This window comes from Onychomys torridus, chromosome 8 (genome assembly GCF_903995425.1).
Source record: "Onychomys torridus chromosome 8, mOncTor1.1, whole genome shotgun sequence".
NCBI lineage: Eukaryota > Metazoa > Chordata > Mammalia > Rodentia > Cricetidae > Onychomys > Onychomys torridus.
This window is the reverse complement of record NC_050450.1, coordinates 85,680,698-85,700,837: the sequence shown is the minus strand read 5'-3', so window position 1 is coordinate 85,700,837 and position 20,140 is coordinate 85,680,698. Positions and strand designations below refer to the sequence as shown.

General features: G+C 52.5%; 1 protein-coding gene across 22 annotated transcripts in view; it reads left to right on the top strand.

Annotated features, from left to right (window-relative positions):
- The window catches only part of Srcin1 (SRC kinase signaling inhibitor 1), an 83,436-nt gene that overhangs the window by 50,838 nt on the left and 12,458 nt on the right, over positions 1-20,140 (top strand). For 20 of the 22 annotated variants that reach the window (XR_004945690.1, XM_036197386.1, XM_036197384.1 and 17 more), the window contains 13 exons: positions 3,044-3,239; positions 3,780-3,978; positions 4,431-4,524; positions 5,016-5,878; positions 6,441-6,533; positions 6,778-6,821; positions 7,091-7,281; positions 8,349-8,524; positions 16,318-16,448; positions 16,560-16,707; positions 16,984-17,230; positions 17,663-17,897; positions 19,969-20,123. Coding sequence is in view for 21 of the 22 variants with exons in the window: in XM_036197386.1 (XP_036053279.1) it covers positions 3,044-3,239; positions 3,780-3,978; positions 4,431-4,524; positions 5,016-5,878; positions 6,441-6,533; positions 6,778-6,821; positions 7,091-7,281; positions 8,349-8,524; positions 16,318-16,448; positions 16,560-16,707; positions 16,984-17,230; positions 17,663-17,897; positions 19,969-20,123 (2,772 nt within the window). In the remaining variant the exon portion in view is untranslated. The remainder of the gene's footprint in view (positions 1-3,043; positions 3,240-3,779; positions 3,979-4,430; positions 4,525-5,015; positions 5,879-6,440; positions 6,534-6,777; positions 6,822-7,090; positions 7,282-8,348; positions 8,525-16,317; positions 16,449-16,559; positions 16,708-16,983; positions 17,231-17,662; positions 17,898-19,968; positions 20,124-20,140) is intronic. The other 2 variants (XM_036197388.1, XM_036197371.1) reach the window with 1 other exon arrangement.

Sequence of the window (20,140 nt, the reverse complement as noted above, 5' to 3'; positions counted from 1 at the left end):
CACCTTGGGCTTTCTTCATAGGAAGTCTGGAGCTCCAGGCTCTCTCTGGTGCTTCTGCCCAAGTCTGTAGAGAGCTGTTGGGAGCCCAGACCTTTGTTTCACTGTCCTAGCCCTGGCTCCTTCTGCTTGGTCGCAGGCAAGGTCTCATTCGCTCCTTGGTGGAGCATGTCTGATGGCTGAGCTCATACCTCCCACGGCAGCCCCTTCCTGTATTCAAGTTCTGTTTGAATTCCTGTTTCCTTCCCTTGCTGTCTTCCTTAGCCGGCACATCTCACCTGTGACCAGCAGCCCTACGTGGCTATCATTGAGGTCAAATGCCAAATCATGAGTTTATTTAAAACATTATAAGATTTATTTTGTGATTTTTTTTTTTTTTTTTTTTTTTTTGTGTGTGTGTGTGTGTGTGTATGTAACTTTTGTTCAGTTCTCAACAGTGAATTAGGTAGACGCCATGACAAGGTTTCTCTGTGCAGCCTGGCTGTTCTGGAATTCTCTCTCTGTAGACCAGGCTGGCCTGGAACTCACGGAGATCCACCTGCCTCTGCCTCCCGAGTGCTACCACTGCCGGCTTAGGGTTTTCTATAGAAGTAGAAAGAACGGAAAAGTGCCATGGGTTAGGATGGAGGCAGGGACAGGCAGAGGAAGGGATGTGACTGCCTCTTTTCCCTAGAGTTCCTGTATCTGTGGCCAGCCGTTCCCAGGATCCTGCCCTCTTCATGCAGATCACCCCATCCTCTTCCTGACATTCATTTGTGTCCCCCACTCTGACCCAGTGGCCACCCCTATTCTCCATCTCTGCCAGCTGCTTCTTTCTGTCGCCTTTCATCGACCCCAGCCTGGCAACCACTGACCTTTCGGTTGCCTGGCAACCCCATGCCCACCAGCTTGATTCAGACTCCCTCAGTCCTGCGTAGGTTGCCCGCTGCAGTGGCTTCTCTGGGGATGAAGGTGGGAGGGCCTCTGTCACTGTTGGTCAGCCTGGAACTGAGGCCTAGGCTCTCAGGTCTGGACAACCCTGGCCTCCCAAGCAGGCTCGGTTCATAACACCACCTCCCTCCTTCCAAGACCCATTTCCTCCCTGCTGGTCAAGGTATTGTACTTGAGGCTCGAAGCCCCTTGGTGACCTCCAAGTCCATGTCCCAAGTTCTCAAGGCCACTCTGAGGACAGCTGGGCACACTGCTTGTCAGAAGATGCTCTCCCACTATGCAATCCCTTTCCAGGAGTGCTAATTGGATGAAACATTAACCTGGCTTTAATAGGAAGACAGAGATTAGTTAAGGGATAATCAGGATTTGGGGGAAGAGGGACTGGACAGGGGAATAAATTATTCTCTCTTAGAAGCGTTTGTGCTGGGCGGTGGTGGCGCACGCCTTTAATCCCAGCACTCGGGAGACAGAGGCAGGCGGATCTCTGTGAGTTCGAGGCCATCCTGGACTACCAAGTGAGTTCCAGGAAAGGCGCAAAGCTACACAGAGAAACCCAGTCTTGGAAAAAAAAAAAAAAAAAAAGGAAGAAGAAGAAGAAGAAGAAGAAGAAGAAGAAGAAGAAGAAGAAGAAGAAGGAGAAGAAGAAGAAGAAGCGTTTGTTAGGAGAGGTGGTGCTTGCCTGTAATCCCACACTCAGGATGCAGAAACAGGAGGATAGGCACAAGTTTGAGACCAGCCTGGCTGATATATCAAGTACTTGGTAGGCCAGTCATGGCTACATAGTGAGATCCTGTTTCAAAAACAGAAAACATAAGAGAGATGCTTTGCTATTGTCTTTTTAATTGCATAAGTAATATATTCCAATTGTTCAAAATTCATTTTCATAAAAGAATAAAATGAATAAAGAAAGCTCTCAAACTAGGCAGTGGTGGCACACGCCCTTAATCCCAAAACTTGGGAGGCAGAGGCAGAGGCAGGTGGATCTCTGTGAGTTTGAGGCCAGCCTAGGCTACAGAGCGAGTTCCAGGACACACAGAGAAACCCTGTCTTGAAAAACAAACAAAGCAAAAACAAATTAATAATAATAATAACAATCTAAGCTATGGAGCATCTATATAGTAGCTGGGTTTAGTGTGGGAACTGGGGCACATGACAGAGTTTGTGGCCTTGGGTGACAGCCAAAAGTAAGACAATAGAAATAAGGAGAGACAAACACCTCCCAGGAGATGGGAGTCAGGTGGTCTTGTGGCATCCTTCCCACTGAGCTCCAGCTCCAGGCCTTTATTTCAGGGAGGGGTACTGGGAATTGAACCTAGGGATCACTGAGCTATCTGTGACATCCTTCCCAATCTCAGCTCTAGATCCCTTTTAGCTACAGCTTTAGGGAAGGGGCTGTCATACTCATTGCTAGGGGAGGCCAACCAGGCTGTGTGACAGTATTTGTATCCCAAGGAGGGGTGGAGTCTGCACAGCACACTTGGCGTGTATCACACCTGGCTGTGCATGTAAACAGAGTGTACCATTTAATTTAAATTGTGGTTCAGTTGACTCAAGGGTTTGGGAGACTATCCTCCATTACAAAATCCTCCAAGTCAAGAACTCTGGGCATGGACACCTCCCAGTGCTGAAAGCCTGGGGTCTCTCATTCCCAAGCCCTCCCCCCACAACTCCATGAAGAATAAATCCGCCGCTCACACACCCGCCGCTTAATTAATGTCTGGAACTAATGCTCCAATTTGCTCAACAATTCTGCTGCTCACCTCGGTGACAAATTTACGTTGTTGTTCGTTGGAAGCTTAAAATAGCAAGCGTGCCCATGGGTCCAACTCAGATAGTTTCTTGTATGGCTTCCCAAGGTGCCTGAGTCTTTTGCCCACTGCCTACCTCAGAGTGGCCCAGGGGAGCCAAAGCCTTCGAGAGTTGGGGGATCTTTTCTGCAACTGCCCAGCAAGTCTGGAACCCAGGAGACCCTCCTCTGAGTGTGTGTGTGTGTGTGTGTGTGTGTGTGTGTTGCTGGCTGGCCGAAGCTCTGTGGCCCAGATGGAGGCAGTGGCAGAGCAAGGGATGGGGGTGGGGGCTCATGCTTGGTGCCTCTCGCCCTGCCCTGCCCCTGCAGACACGCAGCTCGAGCCATACTCAGGGAGCCCAGCCAGGGCTGGCAGACCAGGCAGCCAAGCTGTCCTACGCCTCGGCTGAGTCGCTGGAGACCATGTCCGAGGCCGAGCTGCCCCTGGGCTTCAGCAGGATGAACCGCTTCCGACAGAGCTTGCCTCTCTCCCGCTCTGCCAGCCAGACCAAACTGCGCTCACCAGGTACTGCCCAGCCTGCTGGTCTTCAGGCCCTGCCACAGCTCCTCCTCCCTCCCGCTCCTCCCGCCCTTTGCTACCCCATCTCCTGTAGCAGCAGTCACCTCCTCGAAGTCCTTGCTGTCCTCGGGCGCTCTTTCTTTCTCCTCTACTAGACCTTAGCATACCCTGCGGGCCCTTATGCTCTCTCAACCTCCCCTATATTCAGTCCTTTTCTCTTTCTACTAGGCTTTTTCCATTCCCCCCCCCCCCCCACCAGCCTCTCCAACTTTCCCGACTTGATTCAGTTTCTGCCCCGCCAGCTCCTGCCCCCAGCCCCATTTCCGCGTCCAGACTCCAACTGCCTGCGGTCGGTGGGTGCTTGGAGAGGCGGGCTGCAAACCGGCGGCATGAGGAGCGCGTGGGTGCACTTGCATTCGGGAGCAGCCTCTGGCCTCAGACCTTGCCGCTGTGGGACCGATGCCCCTCCCGAGGGCTCACCGCACTCGCCTGGCGCCAGGCGGGCTGATAGAGGCGGTGACCGTGAGGGCTGCGTCTCCTTCGCAGGGGTCCTGTTCCTGCAGTTTGGGGAGGAGACGCGACGCGTGCACATCACACATGAGGTCAGCAGCCTGGACACACTGCACGCACTCATCGCGCACATGTTCCCGCAGAAGCTCACCATGGGCATGCTTAAGTCTCCCAACACCGCCATCCTCATCAAGGACGAAGCTCGGAACATCTTCTACGAGCTGGAGGACGTCCGGTGGGCGAGGCCCCAGGGGTTGGGTAGACTTTCCCACACATCTCCTCTGCAGAGTGCTGGCCCTCTGGTGGCTCTTCCCTAGATCATTGTGCACCCTCTCTTCACCCTTTACCTCTCCTGAAGCCCTAGCGCCCCGCCCTTTCTGCTAAATCATCCAGTCCTGCGAGTTCCCACTGGCAGGAAGCTATGGAAGTGGACAGGTGGAGAACCCCCCCCTTCCTCTTTCCCCTCTCTCTTGCCCCCCCCCCCCCGTGTGCTTGCTTGCTGGTGTGCTGGTGGCAGGCACCTCTCCCCCACCCCACACACCAGGAGTCACTGAGAATAGGGGTTAGGAAAGAGGGTTGGGTGTCAGGGCCTTCTTGTCTGAAGTAGCTGCTGCCCCCTCTCCTCATTATGCATAGCTAGGGAGAGGGAACGCATGGTGACCCTCTACCCCCTCTCTTACTTGACAGGGATATCCAGGACCGCAGTATTATCAAGATCTATAGGAAGGAGCCACTGTATGCAGCTTTTCCTGGCTCACACCTCACCAACGGGGACCTCCGGGTAGGTCTGGGAGCGCCCAGGGCACTGGTGAGATTGGGCAGGTGAAATCTAGGCAGAATATGGAGCTAGATTGGTTTGGTAGGTAGGAACTGAGAGGCTGAGACGTGCTTGTCCTGGTCTAGTTGTGAGGTTGTGGGAGGTACCACCCCACTGCTCACATGTTACCTCCCTCACTGTCCATTCAAGATTTCTCTAAAGGGCTTTTAGAGACTGGAAGGCCTCTCTCCCAGTCTCTCCTTTTTCTCTTCTCCTTCTTGGTCCCCACCAAGGATGGGCTGAGGGTTGCTTTTCTGATGTCTTTCCATCTGCCGGTTTACTCCCACGCTGGGAGTACTGATGGGCAAGGGGCCGAGGATGCAGAAGGAGACAGGACAGAGGGCGCTTCCTAAGCCTGATTGGGGGAGAAGGTGAGGTGCTGGCTCCTCAAACAAAGGGAAAGAAATCCCCTTTGTGACCGGCTCCATGGGCTTTTCGGGCTGTTTTCTGCGCAGAGAGAGATGGTGTACGCGTCGCGGGAGTCGTCGCCCACGCGGCGCCTCAACAACCTGTCGCCCGCATCGCACCTAGCATCTAGCTCGCCACCTCCAGGGCTGCCATCGGGGTTGCCGTCGGGACTACCGTCGGGCTCACCCTCGCGCTCACGCCTGTCCTACGCTGGGGGCCGCCCGCCCTCTTACGCCGGCAGCCCGGTGCACCACGCGGCTGAGCGGCTGGGAGGTGCCCCGGCAAGCCAGGGCGTGAGCCCCAGTCCCAGCGCCATCCTGGAGCGGCGCGACGTGAAGCCGGACGAGGACCTGGCGGGCAAGGCGGGCGGCATGGTGCTGGTGAAGGGCGAGGGCCTCTACGCCGATCCCTACGGGCTTCTGCACGAGGGCCGCCTGAGCCTGGCCGCCGCCGCGGGTGACCCGTTCGCCTACCCCGGCGCGGGCGGCTTGTACAAGCGGGGCTCGGTGCGCTCGCTCAGCACCTACTCGGCCGCCGCGCTGCAGTCCGACCTGGAGGACTCGCTCTACAAGGCAGGCGCCGGCGGCCCGCTCTACGGCGATGGTTACGGCTTCCGCCTGCCGCCTTCGTCCCCGCAGAAGCTGGCCGATGTGTCCGCGCCCTCTGGGGGACCCCCGCCCCCGCACAGCCCCTACTCGGGCCCGCCCAGCCGTGGCTCGCCCGTGCGCCAGTCCTTCCGCAAAGACTCGGGCTCCTCGTCGGTCTTTGCGGAGAGTCCGGGAGGCAAGGCCCGCAGCACCGGGAGCGCCTCGACGGCCGGAGCGCCACCGTCTGAGCTCTTCCCTGGACCTGGGGAGCGCTCTCTAGTAGGGTTTGGGCCGCCGGTGCCAGCCAAGGACACAGAGACCAGGTGAGGGGACCGCAAAGAAGGAGGCACTGCGGAGGGAGGGAGGTTCTCTTTGGGCTTAGGTCACAGCGGGTGGCCCGAGTGTCTTCAGTGTGGCAGGATGGACACTGGATGGATGGGTGAAGCCTCAAGTGTTGGCAACAGAGACCTGAGTTTGTATTTATTCCCCAAGCCTCGGTTTACCCGGAGGGAAACTGGAGTGCTGACTCAGGCCTTTTAGTGCCCAGGCAGCAGGAGAGCTGTCCAGCACGGGGCCCCGCTGAAATTCACTGGCGCAGCCTCGGGATGGAGAGGAGTTGGGCCTTTTGTGTTTATGTTTTGTGTTCTTGAGACGGGGTCTTGCTGTGTAGCCCAGGCTACTCAAACTCAGCAATCCTTCTGCATCAGTGCGCCCTGTGGTGAGAGAGGCCGAGGAGAGCTAGCTGGTCCTTAGCTCTGGGTTCCTGTTCTGTGTGGCCCACAAGGGAAGACCCTCTGGCTGCTGATCTTAGGAGTGGGGAGTCGAGTGGGCGGGTGGGGCCCCAAACTCACCGGAGCACTTGCTCAGAGCCACCTTTCTCCCCAGGGAGCGCATGGAGGCCATGGAAAAGCAGATCGCAAGCCTCACAGGGCTGGTGCAAAGTGCCCTACTTCGAGGCTCAGAGCCTGAGACCCCAAGGTGAGAGTTCCTCTCCCAATACCACTGTCAGGGCCTGGGCTTGAGGCAGGGATGAGGGCAGTGAGCCACATTAGAAGCTCTGGACTCAGTTCTGCCTGTGTCTACTGTGCGACTCTGAGTGATTCCCCTTTCTGTGGCTCTATCCTAAGATCAGGGAGCTCAGGTGACATTTAAGGCCCCTCAGCTTTGATGGTCTGAGGCCAGTCCAAGCTCCCGTGACCATTTCCTTTCCTTTCTGTCACAGTGAGAAGATTGAAGGCTCCAATGGAGCAGCCACCCCTTCAGCACGTGAGTGACCCTTCTCTTCCTCTCAGAGTCTTAGGATTAGTTTGCTAATCCTTAAACTGGGCTAGTAGCTTAGTCATGGGGCTTTCTGCGGATAAATGAGTAGCCATCTTCCTTAGCCCAGGCACTTGACTTGTGCTAGGACTTGCCACCACTTCGGGTAGACAGTCATAACCATGTGCCTCTCTGCCTGGGTGTGGGGCCAGGAATAGAGAGGATGGCTCCTTCCCCTCACCTTTTGCTTCACTTCCCTTACCGCTGGTCCTGTTCAGCAGCGTGTGGATCAGGTAGTCGGAGCAGTGGGGCTACTCCGGTGTCAGGCCCTCCCCCGCCCTCGGCCAGCAGCACCCCTGCAGGGCAGCCCACTGCTGTCAGCCGCCTGCAGATGCAGCTGCACTTGCGTGGCCTACAGAACAGCGCGAGCGACCTGCGTGGCCAGCTTCAGCAGCTGCGCAAGCTCCAGGTACCGACCCTGCCCCACCCCCAGCTCCTGGCTGTAACTCCTCTCCCCCAGCTCTGCCCTCCCACCTTCCCCCACCATCCAGCTCTGGTGGAGTCCCTTATTGTTAAGTGGTCTTTCTTCCGGCCCTTTCTTCTCTTCCCTTCCCAGTTTCCACTTCCTCATTAAATCTTGGTCCACTCACTGAGACTCGACCCTTCACTGACCCTCAGTCCCCTTCTCCCTCCCTGAGCCCACCCCTCCCCCATGCACCATCCCTTGAGGCTGTCCCAACTTCTTCAGGCTCCACATCAATATTCCCAAAGTCCCCTCAGCTCTTCCTTCCTGAGCCTGTAGTGGCTGTCCTGCCCTGCCTGGCAGATGGTCCCACCTGTCAGGAGCCTGGCATCACTGTGCCACCTCCTCAAGAGGGGCTCAGGGCTTGTCAGGTGAGGATAATGAGCAGAGACAGGCTGAGAGGGGGAGCAGAGAGCTGCCATCTGGGCCGCCGGGTAAGATCTCGCCCACCCACGTCCTTTGGGCTCGGAACTGGACCTTCATCTTGCAGTCCCAGCCACAGTGGCAGACCCTACCAACCGCAGAGTTTGAGTCCTTCACCCCTGGCCCTGTCTCCACTCAGGGATACTTGAGGCCATAGCTAGACAGTCCCACCGTCGTCAGAGTCCTACCTAGTCGGCAACACCAATTCTCATCCCATTTTCCTGCCCCTATTCTCCTCCAGAACACAGTCTTGGTCTCCGCACTCGGCTGTCCCACCCTTCGCTGCTGCGCGCAGACGCAGCCACAGCCATGCTCCTATAACTTGAGTGAAACCCATAATAACTTTGCCCTCTCTATGAGCTCTATCATCCTCGGGCCGGATCTCCTGCTGGGTTCTCCCCAACTCAGCCCTTGACCCCTGTGTCTATCTTGCCACGTCTTCGCGGCAGCTCGCCCAGCTACCCAGTCTTCTGTGGAGTTTTGCTTGCACGGGGCTGCCCTCTGCCAACCCTTCCCAAGCAACATGCGTCCTCCTCCCACCCGGTGCACGCGTGCATCCTTGCCCACGAGGGCATCCTTGCGTCCCGCAGCTCCAGAACCAGGAGTCGGTACGCGCGTTGCTGAAGCGCACCGAGGCGGAGCTGAGCATGCGCGTGTCGGAGGCGGCGCGGCGGCAGGAGGACCCGCTGCAGCGGCAGCGCACCCTGGTGGAGGAGGAGCGGTTGCGTTACCTCAATGACGAGGAGCTCATTACTCAGCAGCTCAAGTGAGGCTGGGCCCCCGCGCGCGGAGGGGGCTGGGGGGGGGGGTGACCCATGCTGATTTGCATGGGAGGCGCAGCTCCTTTACTAAGGAATCATAGATGACGTTGGTCCGTTCTGAAGTCTGATTTCACCCTCCACTGTGGCCTGATTTCTCCGTGACCCACAAACCTTTGGCCATCTGGCATAATTCCTGAATTTTTTTTTTTCTGGCTTGGTGCCTGCCTCTGCCATGGCGTTGCTTCCTGTGGCCTGCAGTCTACTCTCATGAAGCCAGCTGTCTATTTCCCCTCTGACCTCTGCCTGCTTTCCTTATGACCTAAGACCTATGCAACTTCACCCGTGGGTTGAGAAGGTGGCGTGTCAGAGGTGTTGCCACCTGCCCAGGTGGTTGCTGACCCTTTGCCACCCTGATCCTTGGGACCAAGAGTCAAGGAAAACCCGCTCCCCGTCTCAGCACGGTGCAGCTGGGCTCTAGTAGTCCTGGAAGGAGGAGGGACAGAGAACAGCCCACTCCGAGTGCTTAGACACAGAGGGTTAACAGAAGACAGTCTGATCCAGATTTAGCAAATGGCTGTCTGGCCACAATTCCATTGTCTGGCACCTGTGAAGGGAGATGCTGCTGTTTTTCCTGTGTCCATTCAGGAAGCAGCGCCGCCATCCACCGCAGCTTTTTCTCCTGAGTTACTTGGGCTGAGGCAAAGGACCCACCCGTCCTGTGGTCCCTTTTAGTGACACTGCTCAGTAGGGGATCCAGAAACAGCTCCAGAATCAAGGGGCTATGTGACCAAGGTAGCTGCTACCCCTGTCTGTGCCTCAGCGTCCTCATCAGTACTGAGCTTTTTTTTTTTTTTTTTTTCTTGCAGTTCTTTCTGAAGCAGTTGAGGGCTTGGTTTGTACTAAGGGGCTTGAGACCAGGGAGCCAAGAGCTGTCGGACAGTGCTTCCCTACTAAGTCATATTTAGAGACCTCACCAGGGGCTCCATGAGGAGGTCACAGTTCAGCCTCGGGGCCCATGCAAACTGGTATGCATCTTGGCAATGTTTAAGGCAAGGAGTCCTGGAGTCCTGTGATACCATGCAGCTGAAATGCAGTAATTGAAATAAGCCAGCAGCAGCAACTCCAACCCTCCATCATGTCCAGGTGGGGTGGGGTGGCTTAATGACAGCCACAGCCAGATCTCTAAACAGCTGCTGCTCTCGTCCAGGGATTCTGGTTCCCCGCTTCCCTGTCTCCGTTGTCTCTTTCCATTCTGCATAGAGGAGCTGGGCCAGGATTTTCAAAAGGAGTTAGACCGAGACATTAAAGGGAAATTAAGAAAACCATCAAAGCATGGAGACAAAAGAGATAAAAGGGCTGATTTATGCCCTGGTCTTCGTGAGTGTCTGGTTCCTGGATTCCTGGGGGCCTTAGTTGTCTAGGAGCATTGAGAGTCCCCATCCTCTGCCTCATCACACCCATTACTCAGACTGCTCACTGTAGAGAACTCAGGAGATGCTGATCGCCAGCCTGGCACTTGCCTCTTTTGACTGAGGCAGGGATTGGGCCTGATGATGGTTCTGGTCTGGCCTTCAAAACCATCCCCTGCCTCCTGCCCTAGCTGCCCCGCAATAGCCCTGCAGCCCCTACATGCTCACCTGTGTTCTCTTTCCGTCTCTCTCTCTCCCTCTCTCTCTCTTTCTCTCATGTCCATTTTCCTTTGTTCTTTCCTCTTTTCTTACATCTTGCTGGCAGCTGAGCCTGGGTTTTGGTTTCGTTCCTGCTGGGCTCACTCACCTGTCTGTCTAGCCAAAGGCTTGGGCTCTCTCTGGATGTTGTTCCACTGACTGAAGCCTGTTGGCTCCTGAGTCTATCTGCTGACCCATCGCTAGCTGCGGGAAAGGGCTGGTTTTTCCCATGTGGTAGAGAGAGGGCTAGGTGGGACAGTGGGTAGGTGACATCATTTAGTTTGGAAGTGAGACACATGAGAACCAGTGGTTGAAGTCCCACATGAGTAGATACTGCTATGCCACAGAATAGTTGTGTGACCTTGACCTAGTTCATTTCAGAGCCTCTACCACCACCCTTTTTGAAGGCCAAACTTCATTTATTTAAGGCAGCTGCTACAACAAAAAAGCCCCCAAATCATTTAATGGTTCTAAAGTCAGACATTAAACTGGGTGTGGTGGTATAAGCCTGTAATCCTAGTACTTCGGAGGTAGAGGCAAAACCATCATCAGTTCTAGATCATCCTGGGCTGCGTATCTTCTGCCAGCCTGGGATATATTGAGATCCTATCTTAAGAACTTAATTAAAGGGGACAGAACTGACTGTGGGGTTAAGAACACTTATTGCTTTTTTTTTTTTTTAAATGATTTATTTATTTATTATGTACACAGTGTTTTGCTTGCATGTGTGCCAGCATGCCAGAAGAGGGCGCCAGATCCCATTACAGATGGTTGTTAGCCACCATGTGGGTGCTGGGAATTGAACTCAGGACCTCTGGAAGAACAGCTAGTACTCTTAACCTGAGCCATCTCTCCAGCCCCACTTATTGCTCTTGTAGTGAAAAAAGACCCAGATTCAGTTCCCAGCACCCACATGGTGGCTCACAACCATCTGTAACTCCAGTTTCAGAGATTCTGATGTATACTTCTGGCCTCTGTGGGCACCAGGCCTGCACACAGTACTCATACATGCAGGCAAAATTCTTACACACCTAAAGCTCAATAAATACATCTTTCTCTCTTTCTTTCTTTCTTTCTCTCTTTCTTTCTCTCTCTCTCTCTCTCTCTTTCTTTCTTTCTTTTTTTTTTAAGATAGACAGATCTTTCTGTCTTAGAAAACACTAGATGGGTTAGCAAATTTCTCTCCCATATGCAGTCAGTCAGGGATCCAGGCTGATGGAGTTTCTGCCATGTTCAGCCTGTGCCTTCCAAAAAGATCACAGTCTTCATAACCAACCAGAAAGGGAAAGGCTGTAGAGGGAGCTGGCATAGGAGGTCTTTATGGACTAGATCTGGGAACAGTGTATGTCCTTTCCATCCCTGTTTCATGGGATAGGCCACAGTTGAATGCCCACTTCTAATTGCAAGGAAAGCTGGGAAGTGTAGTTTGGTTTTGGAACCACTGTTTGCCCATGTGCCCACTGGAAGTAATGTTCCTGCCTCCAGGACCTGTTTTAAGGTTTAAATGAGGAAATGAGTGTACAGGGCTGATGTGGCACCTGATGAACAGTGTTTAATGCAAAGTAGTTCTTTAACCAGCGGTACTGGGTCTTGGGATTTTGCCCTCGGCTCTGCCCTGGTCAGCCTTTTTACCTGCTGGTTGGATGGTGATGTCTAAGGCATGCTGATGAGTTTGGTTGATGACACTGAACTTGAGAGAGAGTGCAGACACATCAGATGGTAGAGCAGATTCAGGTCATTTGTACCTGCCCTGTCAAGTTGAAATCCAGCAGGTGGGACCTGACAGAACTGTATATAAAGTCCTGCACGTGGGTAAGGAATGCCACTGACCCAAGTACAGGACTGAGATGACTTACCTAACCATTGCAGCTCTTTCTCACTTCATCTGATGATTAAAAATATTTAATTCATAAAAATTATTTTAAAAAATATATGGTTGGGGATTTAGCTCAGTGGTAGAGCGCTTACCTAGCAAGTGCAAGGCCCTGGGTTCGAGATATATATATATATATAAAACCTCTGTGTCTGTGTGTGGGTATATGCATGAGTGTCCTGGTTCCCACAGAGGCCAGAGGTGTCAGAACCCACTGATGTGTGTGCTGGGAATCCAACTTAGGTCCTCTGCAAGAGCACTGTGTGCTCAAAACTGCAGAGCCATCTTTCCAGTCCCTTTCCACAATTATTGACTGTGTATCTGTTCCAAACCAGGCACCGAGCTAGGTGCTTTCCAGAGATGAAACTGGCAGATTGCTGCGGGCCGCAGGAATATATAATAAAAACTCAGCTGGTTATGGCAAAGCCACTACCTGGAGGGATCAGGGAATTCCTTCAGAGGAAGCCAAATTCCAAGGAGCATTTGGTGTTATTTGGCTTGTTATATATCAGCTGTATTCTGTTATGAAAATCATGTGTGCCTTCATAGTTTTCCCAATTGATTTTTCCCTAAGAATTGCTAACAGTGTGGACTGAACACTCTTTGGACACATACATTCCAGGTATTTGGAGAACAGCCTCAGGAAAGGCTTCCTCTGGAATCAGATATCTCCCTTAGCCACTTTCAAGGGCTAACAGAAATAACAGTCCAGACCACCACATGCTACTCTCCTGATTTAAGGAAAATTTCATAAGGAGACACTGCCTAGGTCAGGTGTAATAAGTAATATTAAGTAATAGCTTCACACAATTTAGCTCGGACCCTCCTTTTCTTACAGCCTTACTGACCTCTAACTCCTTACCTAACCACGTCTAGGAATATTTAGATAACTTTCTGTGCTGATAGCTATGCTCAGCCAGAACCCCAGTTCAAGCCTCCCTGTAATTATCATCATTGGCAGCATCTGGCCAGGTCCATCCCCAGACAGAGGAGAGTACCTTATCAGAGATACCTCTGCACTCTCTAAGAACATCCAGACTACCTGTTTGAGAAGGCCTGGCAGATGTGCCAATTAAGCTTAACTTTGTCCTTTCTAAAGTCTTATCTCTAGCTTTAGACCCACCCTTAACAATTAACTCAGAACTAAGGGTTCCAGCTGACAGGTACATCTGGCTGTGATGGAAGTTGCCTGGTTTAGTTGCCTAGCGACCAAGTACACTCACCAGAAACAGCGGGAGCAGAGATAGCTTGGAGAGATAAGGGTCAAAGGGATTAAAAGGCAGTTTTATTTTCAGAGGAGAAATATAGAACTTAGAGGTATGAGGAGACAGAGAGGAAGAGAGGAGTGGAGAACCTGAGGACGGAGAACTAAGAGGGAGGAGGCTTTTGACCAGAGAGAACGTGTGGATGAGATGGAAGATGAGGAAGAGGCAGATGGGGAAGTCCTAGCAGGGTCAGAACAAGATGAGAAGGACCTAGTTGAAGCAGAATTAAGACAGAACCTAGAGGGAGCAGTAGATAAAGGTAGAGAGAAATCAGGCAAGAAAGGAGCTGGACACAGAACAGAACTGAGCTGTGTAGGTAGGATTTTATCTCAGAGGAATTAAAGCAAGTGGACTAAAGAGCTCGGGTGCTGAGATTCTACTTCCCGAAAACGGACCTTGCCGTTTGCAGTTCTCTCTCCTGAGCCCCTGGCAAGTATAATATTAAGGCTGGTCCCTCTAATATTATACAAGAGAAGACGTTGTTCTTGCCTGCTTTGAGCTAGTGGCGCAGAAAGTTCAAAGCCAGCAAAGAGGATCCGTGGGCTGGGGAGGCAGAAGACTCCCAACCCTGAATGAGGAGATGGGAAGGGCTTCTTTTTGAGACCTGAGATGAAGTTAACATGGCAGTTAGTGTGTGTGTACAGGTAAATGGAATACTCGAGGCTGAGTATTCTGTGGTATTCTAAAGGGCCAGAGAGAGCAGCGCTCGGAAGGACTTTGGAGAACTTCTGAATGATCTAAGCAGAAGCAAGGAGGGAAGGTTGTGTGGAGAGAGAGAGAGAGAGAGACAGAGACAAGAGTCATCTCCAGGGACCACTGGCTACTTTAGTCCTCAGAGTAGCCGCGAGGGAGACACTCAGCATACCCATCTCTTTTTCTTTTTTCTTTTCTTTTCTTTTCTTTTCTTTTCTTTTCTTTTCTTTTCTTTTCTTTTCTTTTCTTTTCTCTTTTCTTTTCTTTCTTTCCTTCCTTCCTTCCTTCCTTCCTTCCTTCCTTCCTTCCTTCCTTCCTTCCTTTCTTTCTTTTCCATTTTTCAAGACAAGGTTTCTCCTTCTCTGTGTAGCTTTACGCCTTTCCTGGAACTCACTTGGTAGCCCAGGCTGGCCTCAAACTCACAGAGATCCGCCTGGCTCTGCCTCCTGAGTGCTGGGATTAAAGGTGTGCGCCACCACTGCCCGACCCATTTCTTTTCTTATCTCTCTTTTTTTTTTTCTTTTTCTTTTTAGGCTGGGTATAGTGGTACTTTCCATTCAGGAGGATCACATGAGTCTACATAGTGAGTTCCAGGCCAGCCAGGAACTTAGAACTTTTGATACCCTGTTTAAAAAATTACATGCATTTATTTATTGGGTGTGTATACATGAGTGCCACAGTGCATGTGTCCAGTCGGTTTGGTTCTTCTACCATGTGGGTCCTGGGGATGGAAATCAGGTCTTCAGGCTTGGCAGCAAGTATGCCTCCTTGCTGAGCCAGCTCACCAGCCCTAGCACACTTCTCTTTTGAGTGAGAAGATTGAGGCCCAGAGAGCCCAGGGACGTTGGGTGATTGTGCAAGAGCTTTCTGCTGGGAAAACAGAGAAGGGATAAGACTCAGAGCTCACTGACTGTAGAGCTAAGTTTAGGGTTTAGCCTCGGGATGATGGTTCCACTTAGGGCTTCATTTTAATTTATCTATTATATATAGATTTTGTGTGGTATACACATGTGGCTGTGGGTGCACATGTGAATGTGAGAGGGTGATATCATATGTCTATTACTTTCCACCATTTTTTAAAGATCTATGTATTCTATTCTATGTGTATGTTTGCTTACTTGTATATATGTGCACCATGTGCATGCCTGGTGCTCAGGGAGGTCAGAAGAGAGTGTTGGATCCCTTGCAACCAGAGTTAGGATTCTGAACCACCACGTGGGTGCTGGGAACAGAACCCAGGTCCTCTGCAAAATCAACAAGTGCTCATTAGCTGCTAAAATATCTCTCTAACCTCTCTACCTTGATTTTGGAGGCAGGGTTTCTCACTGGCCCTGGAACTGGCCAGTGAGCTCCCAGGATTGGTCTGTCTCTGCCCCCTCCTCACTCAACGCTGTGCTCATCTTTTGGATGGGTGTTGGGCATTCAACCTCAGCTTCCTAAGCTTGCAGCCACTGTTCCCACTGAGCCATCCTGGCCTCCCTCCCACCCACACTAAGAGATTAACAGAGAATGAAGACTTGGTTTGCTTTCGTTGGGTTTTTGGTTTGTTTGTTTGTTTGTTTGTTTGTTTTGAGACAGCTGTAGCCCAGGCTGGCCCTAAACTTGGGATCCTGTTCCCCCAGCCTTCCAAGTGCTAGGATTGCACATTTGTGCTGCTAGGCTCGGCTCCTGGTTTACATTTTAGGAAGATATGAGATCATAATGTTTACAATGAACCAGCTGAAAACCTGAGGTGGTTTTGTCCTCGAGGTGAAAGGCTCTGTGGCAGGATCATTTGACAGAGGTGATGGGCATGACTGTGCCCTCAGACATACACAGCTACCTCTAGGCTTCTGTAAGGCTCTGTGTGGCTTCCATGTTCTGCACTGCTTCTGTGGAAGAGTTAAGAGTCTGAGGTTGCACATGATAGGGAAAGGGGTGCATGCGGATGTTCCTATAGATTAGGGCTTGTGGGGAGGGCTGGGTACCTCTTAAGGAACTATGTGAAAATTCCATCTTTGAGGTCTAGCATTTCTGATTTCCCTTGGGTTTGTAGCTTTTGACTTCGTGAAATTTTTTTAATGTTATGTTTTGTTTGAGTGTGTTTGTGGGTCCTTACTATTAGCCCAGGCTGGCCTCAAACTTTCAACAATCCTCCTGCCTCAGGCTTCTAAGTGCTAGGATTACAGGAGTACGCCATTACACCTGGCTGTAGCTTTTAATTTTGATCTGATTGGTGGCATAATTTCTTTCCAGCTGCTCAATTTCAGGGGGCTAGGCTGGGGCCAGAGGGGCTGAGAAGGGTCTCTCTGTGCCTGCAGTGACCTGGAGAAGTCAGTGGAGAAGATCCAGAGGGATGTGGCCCATAACCACCGGCTGGTGCCCGGTCCTGAGTTGGAAGAGAAGGCGCTGGTGCTGAAGCAGCTTGGGGAGACGCTAACAGAGCTCAAGGGTGAGCCTGCCTGGCAAGGGTGACCCTGAGGGGGTCCCTGCCCTGCTCCCCTGCAGTGTGCTAGCTCCTCGGTGCTCCCTCCCAGCCAGTTTACTCCTCCTGCCCTCTCAGCTCACTTCCCAGGCCTGCAGAGTAAGATGCGGGTGGTGCTGCGTGTCGAGGTGGAAGCAGTGAAGTTCCTGAAGGAGGAGCCTCAGCGCCTCGATGGACTTCTCAAGCGCTGCCGGGGGGTCACCGACACGCTTGCCCAGATCCGCAGGTCATTCTCTCCTTTGGTTCCCATGGCGTTGCACACTGGGCCCAGACCCATAGGAACACCTGACCCCTTCTCCTTACTTGGAGGTCACTCTGTGCCAGCGAGATCTCTTCAACTTTGACCTGTGACCCCTACATGCAAATGCCTCGACTCTCCCTCACACCCCACCTTAGGCTCTCCCATCTCTCCTGTAAGATCACAGAGCCTTCCTCACATCTGCAGGTTCCCCTCCAGAGGCTACCATCTCTCACTCGCTGTTCCTAACTCTCTCAATCCTAGGCAAGTGGATGAGGGCGTGTGGCCACCCCCCAATAATCTCCTGAACCAGTCTCCCAAGAAGGTGGCAGCTGAAACAGACTTCAGCAAAGGCTTGGACTTTGAAATACCACCTCCAAGTCCTCCACTGAATCTCCACGAGCTGAGTGGGCCCGCTGAAGGAGCCCCTCTTACCCCAAAGAGCAGTAACCCCACCAAAGGCCTGGATGCTCCTGGGAAGAGAAGTGTGGACAAAGCTGTGTCTGTTGAGGTGATGGGCCAGGGCGGGGCACAAGCTAGGCTCACAGTTCTTGTTGCCACCTGGAATGGCAGGTACTGAAGGAACATGTGGGCCCTTTAGGAGGAGGATCAGAGACGTCTGCAAAGTATAATATTGGTGACATTTACGCTTCTCGATAGAAAGTATACTATAAAATGATAATTAAAGCAATATGGTGCTTGTATAAACACAGACTGGGTGGTCAGTGAAACAGAATGGAACATCCAGGAATAAACCTAATAATGTTGTATTTAATGAAAGTGGTCTCTCTAAGCTACAGGGACAGTGTGTAACACCCAGTAGGAGGGGCTCAATTCCGTGATGTTCTCTTCTTCAGTGCATGTGGCTGGGGAAGGGCTGATTGCCAGAGCTCAGAGTATCATGGGCAGGGGTCCTGACCCCAGCTCTGCATCTTCTCTCAAGGCTGCAGAGAGAGACTGGGAAGAGAAGCGGGCAGCTCTGACCCAGTACAGCGCCAAGGACATCAACCGGCTGCTGGAGGAGACACAGGCGGAGCTGCTCAAGGCCATCCCTGACCTGGACTGCGCCAGCAAGGCCCACCCGGGACCCACCCCCACCCCAGACCACAAACCCCCCAAGGCACCCCACGGTCAGAAGGCAGCCCCCCGGACAGAGCCCAGTGGGAGAAGAGGTTCAGGTATGGCGATTTAGGTCCCATCCTCAGAGCATGGCTTATGGGAAGGCACTAGGAGCGAGCGTCATGGTAGCCAGGCTGCTGGAGAAATGGTGTGCTAGCCATTAGCCATCACGGGAGGGACCGGGACACAGAAGGACAGGGTAAGCTGGAGTCCATCAGGTTTTCTCCCCACTGTTTCTGGAAGGCTTGTGCAAGGGATACATCCAAGGAGAGTGATCCTTGCCCACCTTGCCTGAGAGAGAGAGAGACAGAGACAGAGGGAGACGGGAAAGAGGCAGTCTGCTCTGAACAGTGCAGTGCTGACCAATATGACAGGGCCCTGACCAGAATGTCATCCCAAGCCTGCAGGATGGTGGGGAGGTAACATCTGAACCAGAGGTACCTGTGAAAGGTGCTTCAGAGAGCTCAGAACTTACATTTTTATGTGTATGGATGTTTTGCCTGTATGTATGTCTGTGCATCACGTGTGTGCCTGATGCCTGAGGAGGTCCAAGAGTGTTGAATCCCCTAGAACTGGAGTTATAGATGGCTGTGAGCCACCACAAGGGTGCTGGGAGGCAAACCTGGGTCTGGAAGAGCAGCCAGTGCTTTTAATTACTGACTCTCCAGCCCCAGAATTTTTTTTTTCCATTTTTTTTAAGATAGGGCTTCTCTGTGTAGTTTTGGTGCCTATCATGGATCTCACTCTGTAGACTAGGCTGGCCCTACCTCCCGAGTGCTAGGATTGAAGGTGTGTACCCCCACCACCTGGAGTTTTTTTTTAAATAATTTATTTATTTGTATTTTATGTGCATTGGTGTTTTGCCTGCATGTATGTCTTGTGTGAGGGTGTCAGATCCTCTAGTATAGGAGTTAACAGACAGTTGTGAACTGCCGTGTAGGTGCTGGGAATTGAACTCTGGACCTCTGGAAGAGCAGTCAGTGCTCTTAACCACTGAACCATCTCTCCAGCACCCCCCCCAAACTTTTTATTTAAAAGTTTTTAAATTATCTTAGTGTGGTGTGTGTGTGTGTGTGTGTGTGTGTGTGTGTGTGTGTGTGTGTATGAAAGTGCATACATGTCAGGGGACCACTTGTGGGAATTAATTTTCTCCTTCTGACATGGGATCAAATTCAGGTCATCAGGTTTGTACAGCAGGCACCTTTAACCTCTGAGCCGTCTCTACAGGCTGTGCTTAGCATGTAATGGTGGGACAGGCTGTGACATTTGTCGGGCACTTACTACATGATGCCTTCTGAGGGTCAGTCCTGATGACTGCAGCAGCTGAAGACACAGACCTCCCCTCCTTTCAAAGAGGACAGACCCCAAGTGGTTATGTAACCTGTCCCAGGCCACATTTAATGTGTCCCTAGAACAAAGGGGCTTAAGTGTGGCTCCTGAGCTGGGCTGGAGCTGTGCAGTTCTAGAAGGGAGGAGCGTGCTTTCCAGTGGAGCCTTAGGAACAAGCAGGCACTTCCCAGGCGTTAGTGCACTTTCCAGGGGGCAGAGCAGCAAGTGCCAGGGAGGTGCAGTGTTCTCACTGGGACTTAATGCAGAGCAAGGCTGAGACGTGGTGGAAGGTGCTGGACTAGGAACTAGGACTATTTGGGTTGGTGGAAAGCCACGGGAGAATCAAAGGCGAGGGTGTTATGGTTTGAGTGACCTTTTAGTAGGTTGCCATGGAAACCGGGCTGGAGGAAGGGGGATGGTGAGTGGGACCAGTCTCTTCAGAGAAAGGCTGAAACTCTGAGTCTGGTGGGGCCGAGGAACAGCTGTGGCCATGAGACGGCAGGCTTGAATGTGGCCATGAACCTCTGGGGACGTTAGGATGATGCCCATGCTGGGTCAGCAGCTCAGGGCAGGGGGCCTGTCAGGTGCTGCAGTCTTCCTGGCTCCCAGACAGCACTGAGTGGCTGAGTGCTGTTGGAGTGGGGCTGGGCGAGCCGGTGGCAGGCATGGGAAAAGGGAAAGAGAGGGGTCCCGCCTCCTCTTCCTCTTCCCTGAGCTGTCCTCTTGGTCATTCCTGGAGGAATGAGTACTTGGGGACACTGTTGTGGTGGGTCCCTGACTCCAGATCCTTACTGCTTACAGATGAGCTCACGGTGCCCCGATACCGCACAGAGAAGCCCTCCAAGTCACCCCCGCCACCCCCTCCCCGCCGGAGTTTCCCTTCTTCCCATGGCCTGACCACCACTCGCACTGGAGAGGTGGTGGTCACCAGCAAGAAAGATTCCACCTTCATCAAGGTACACTTCCAACTGGT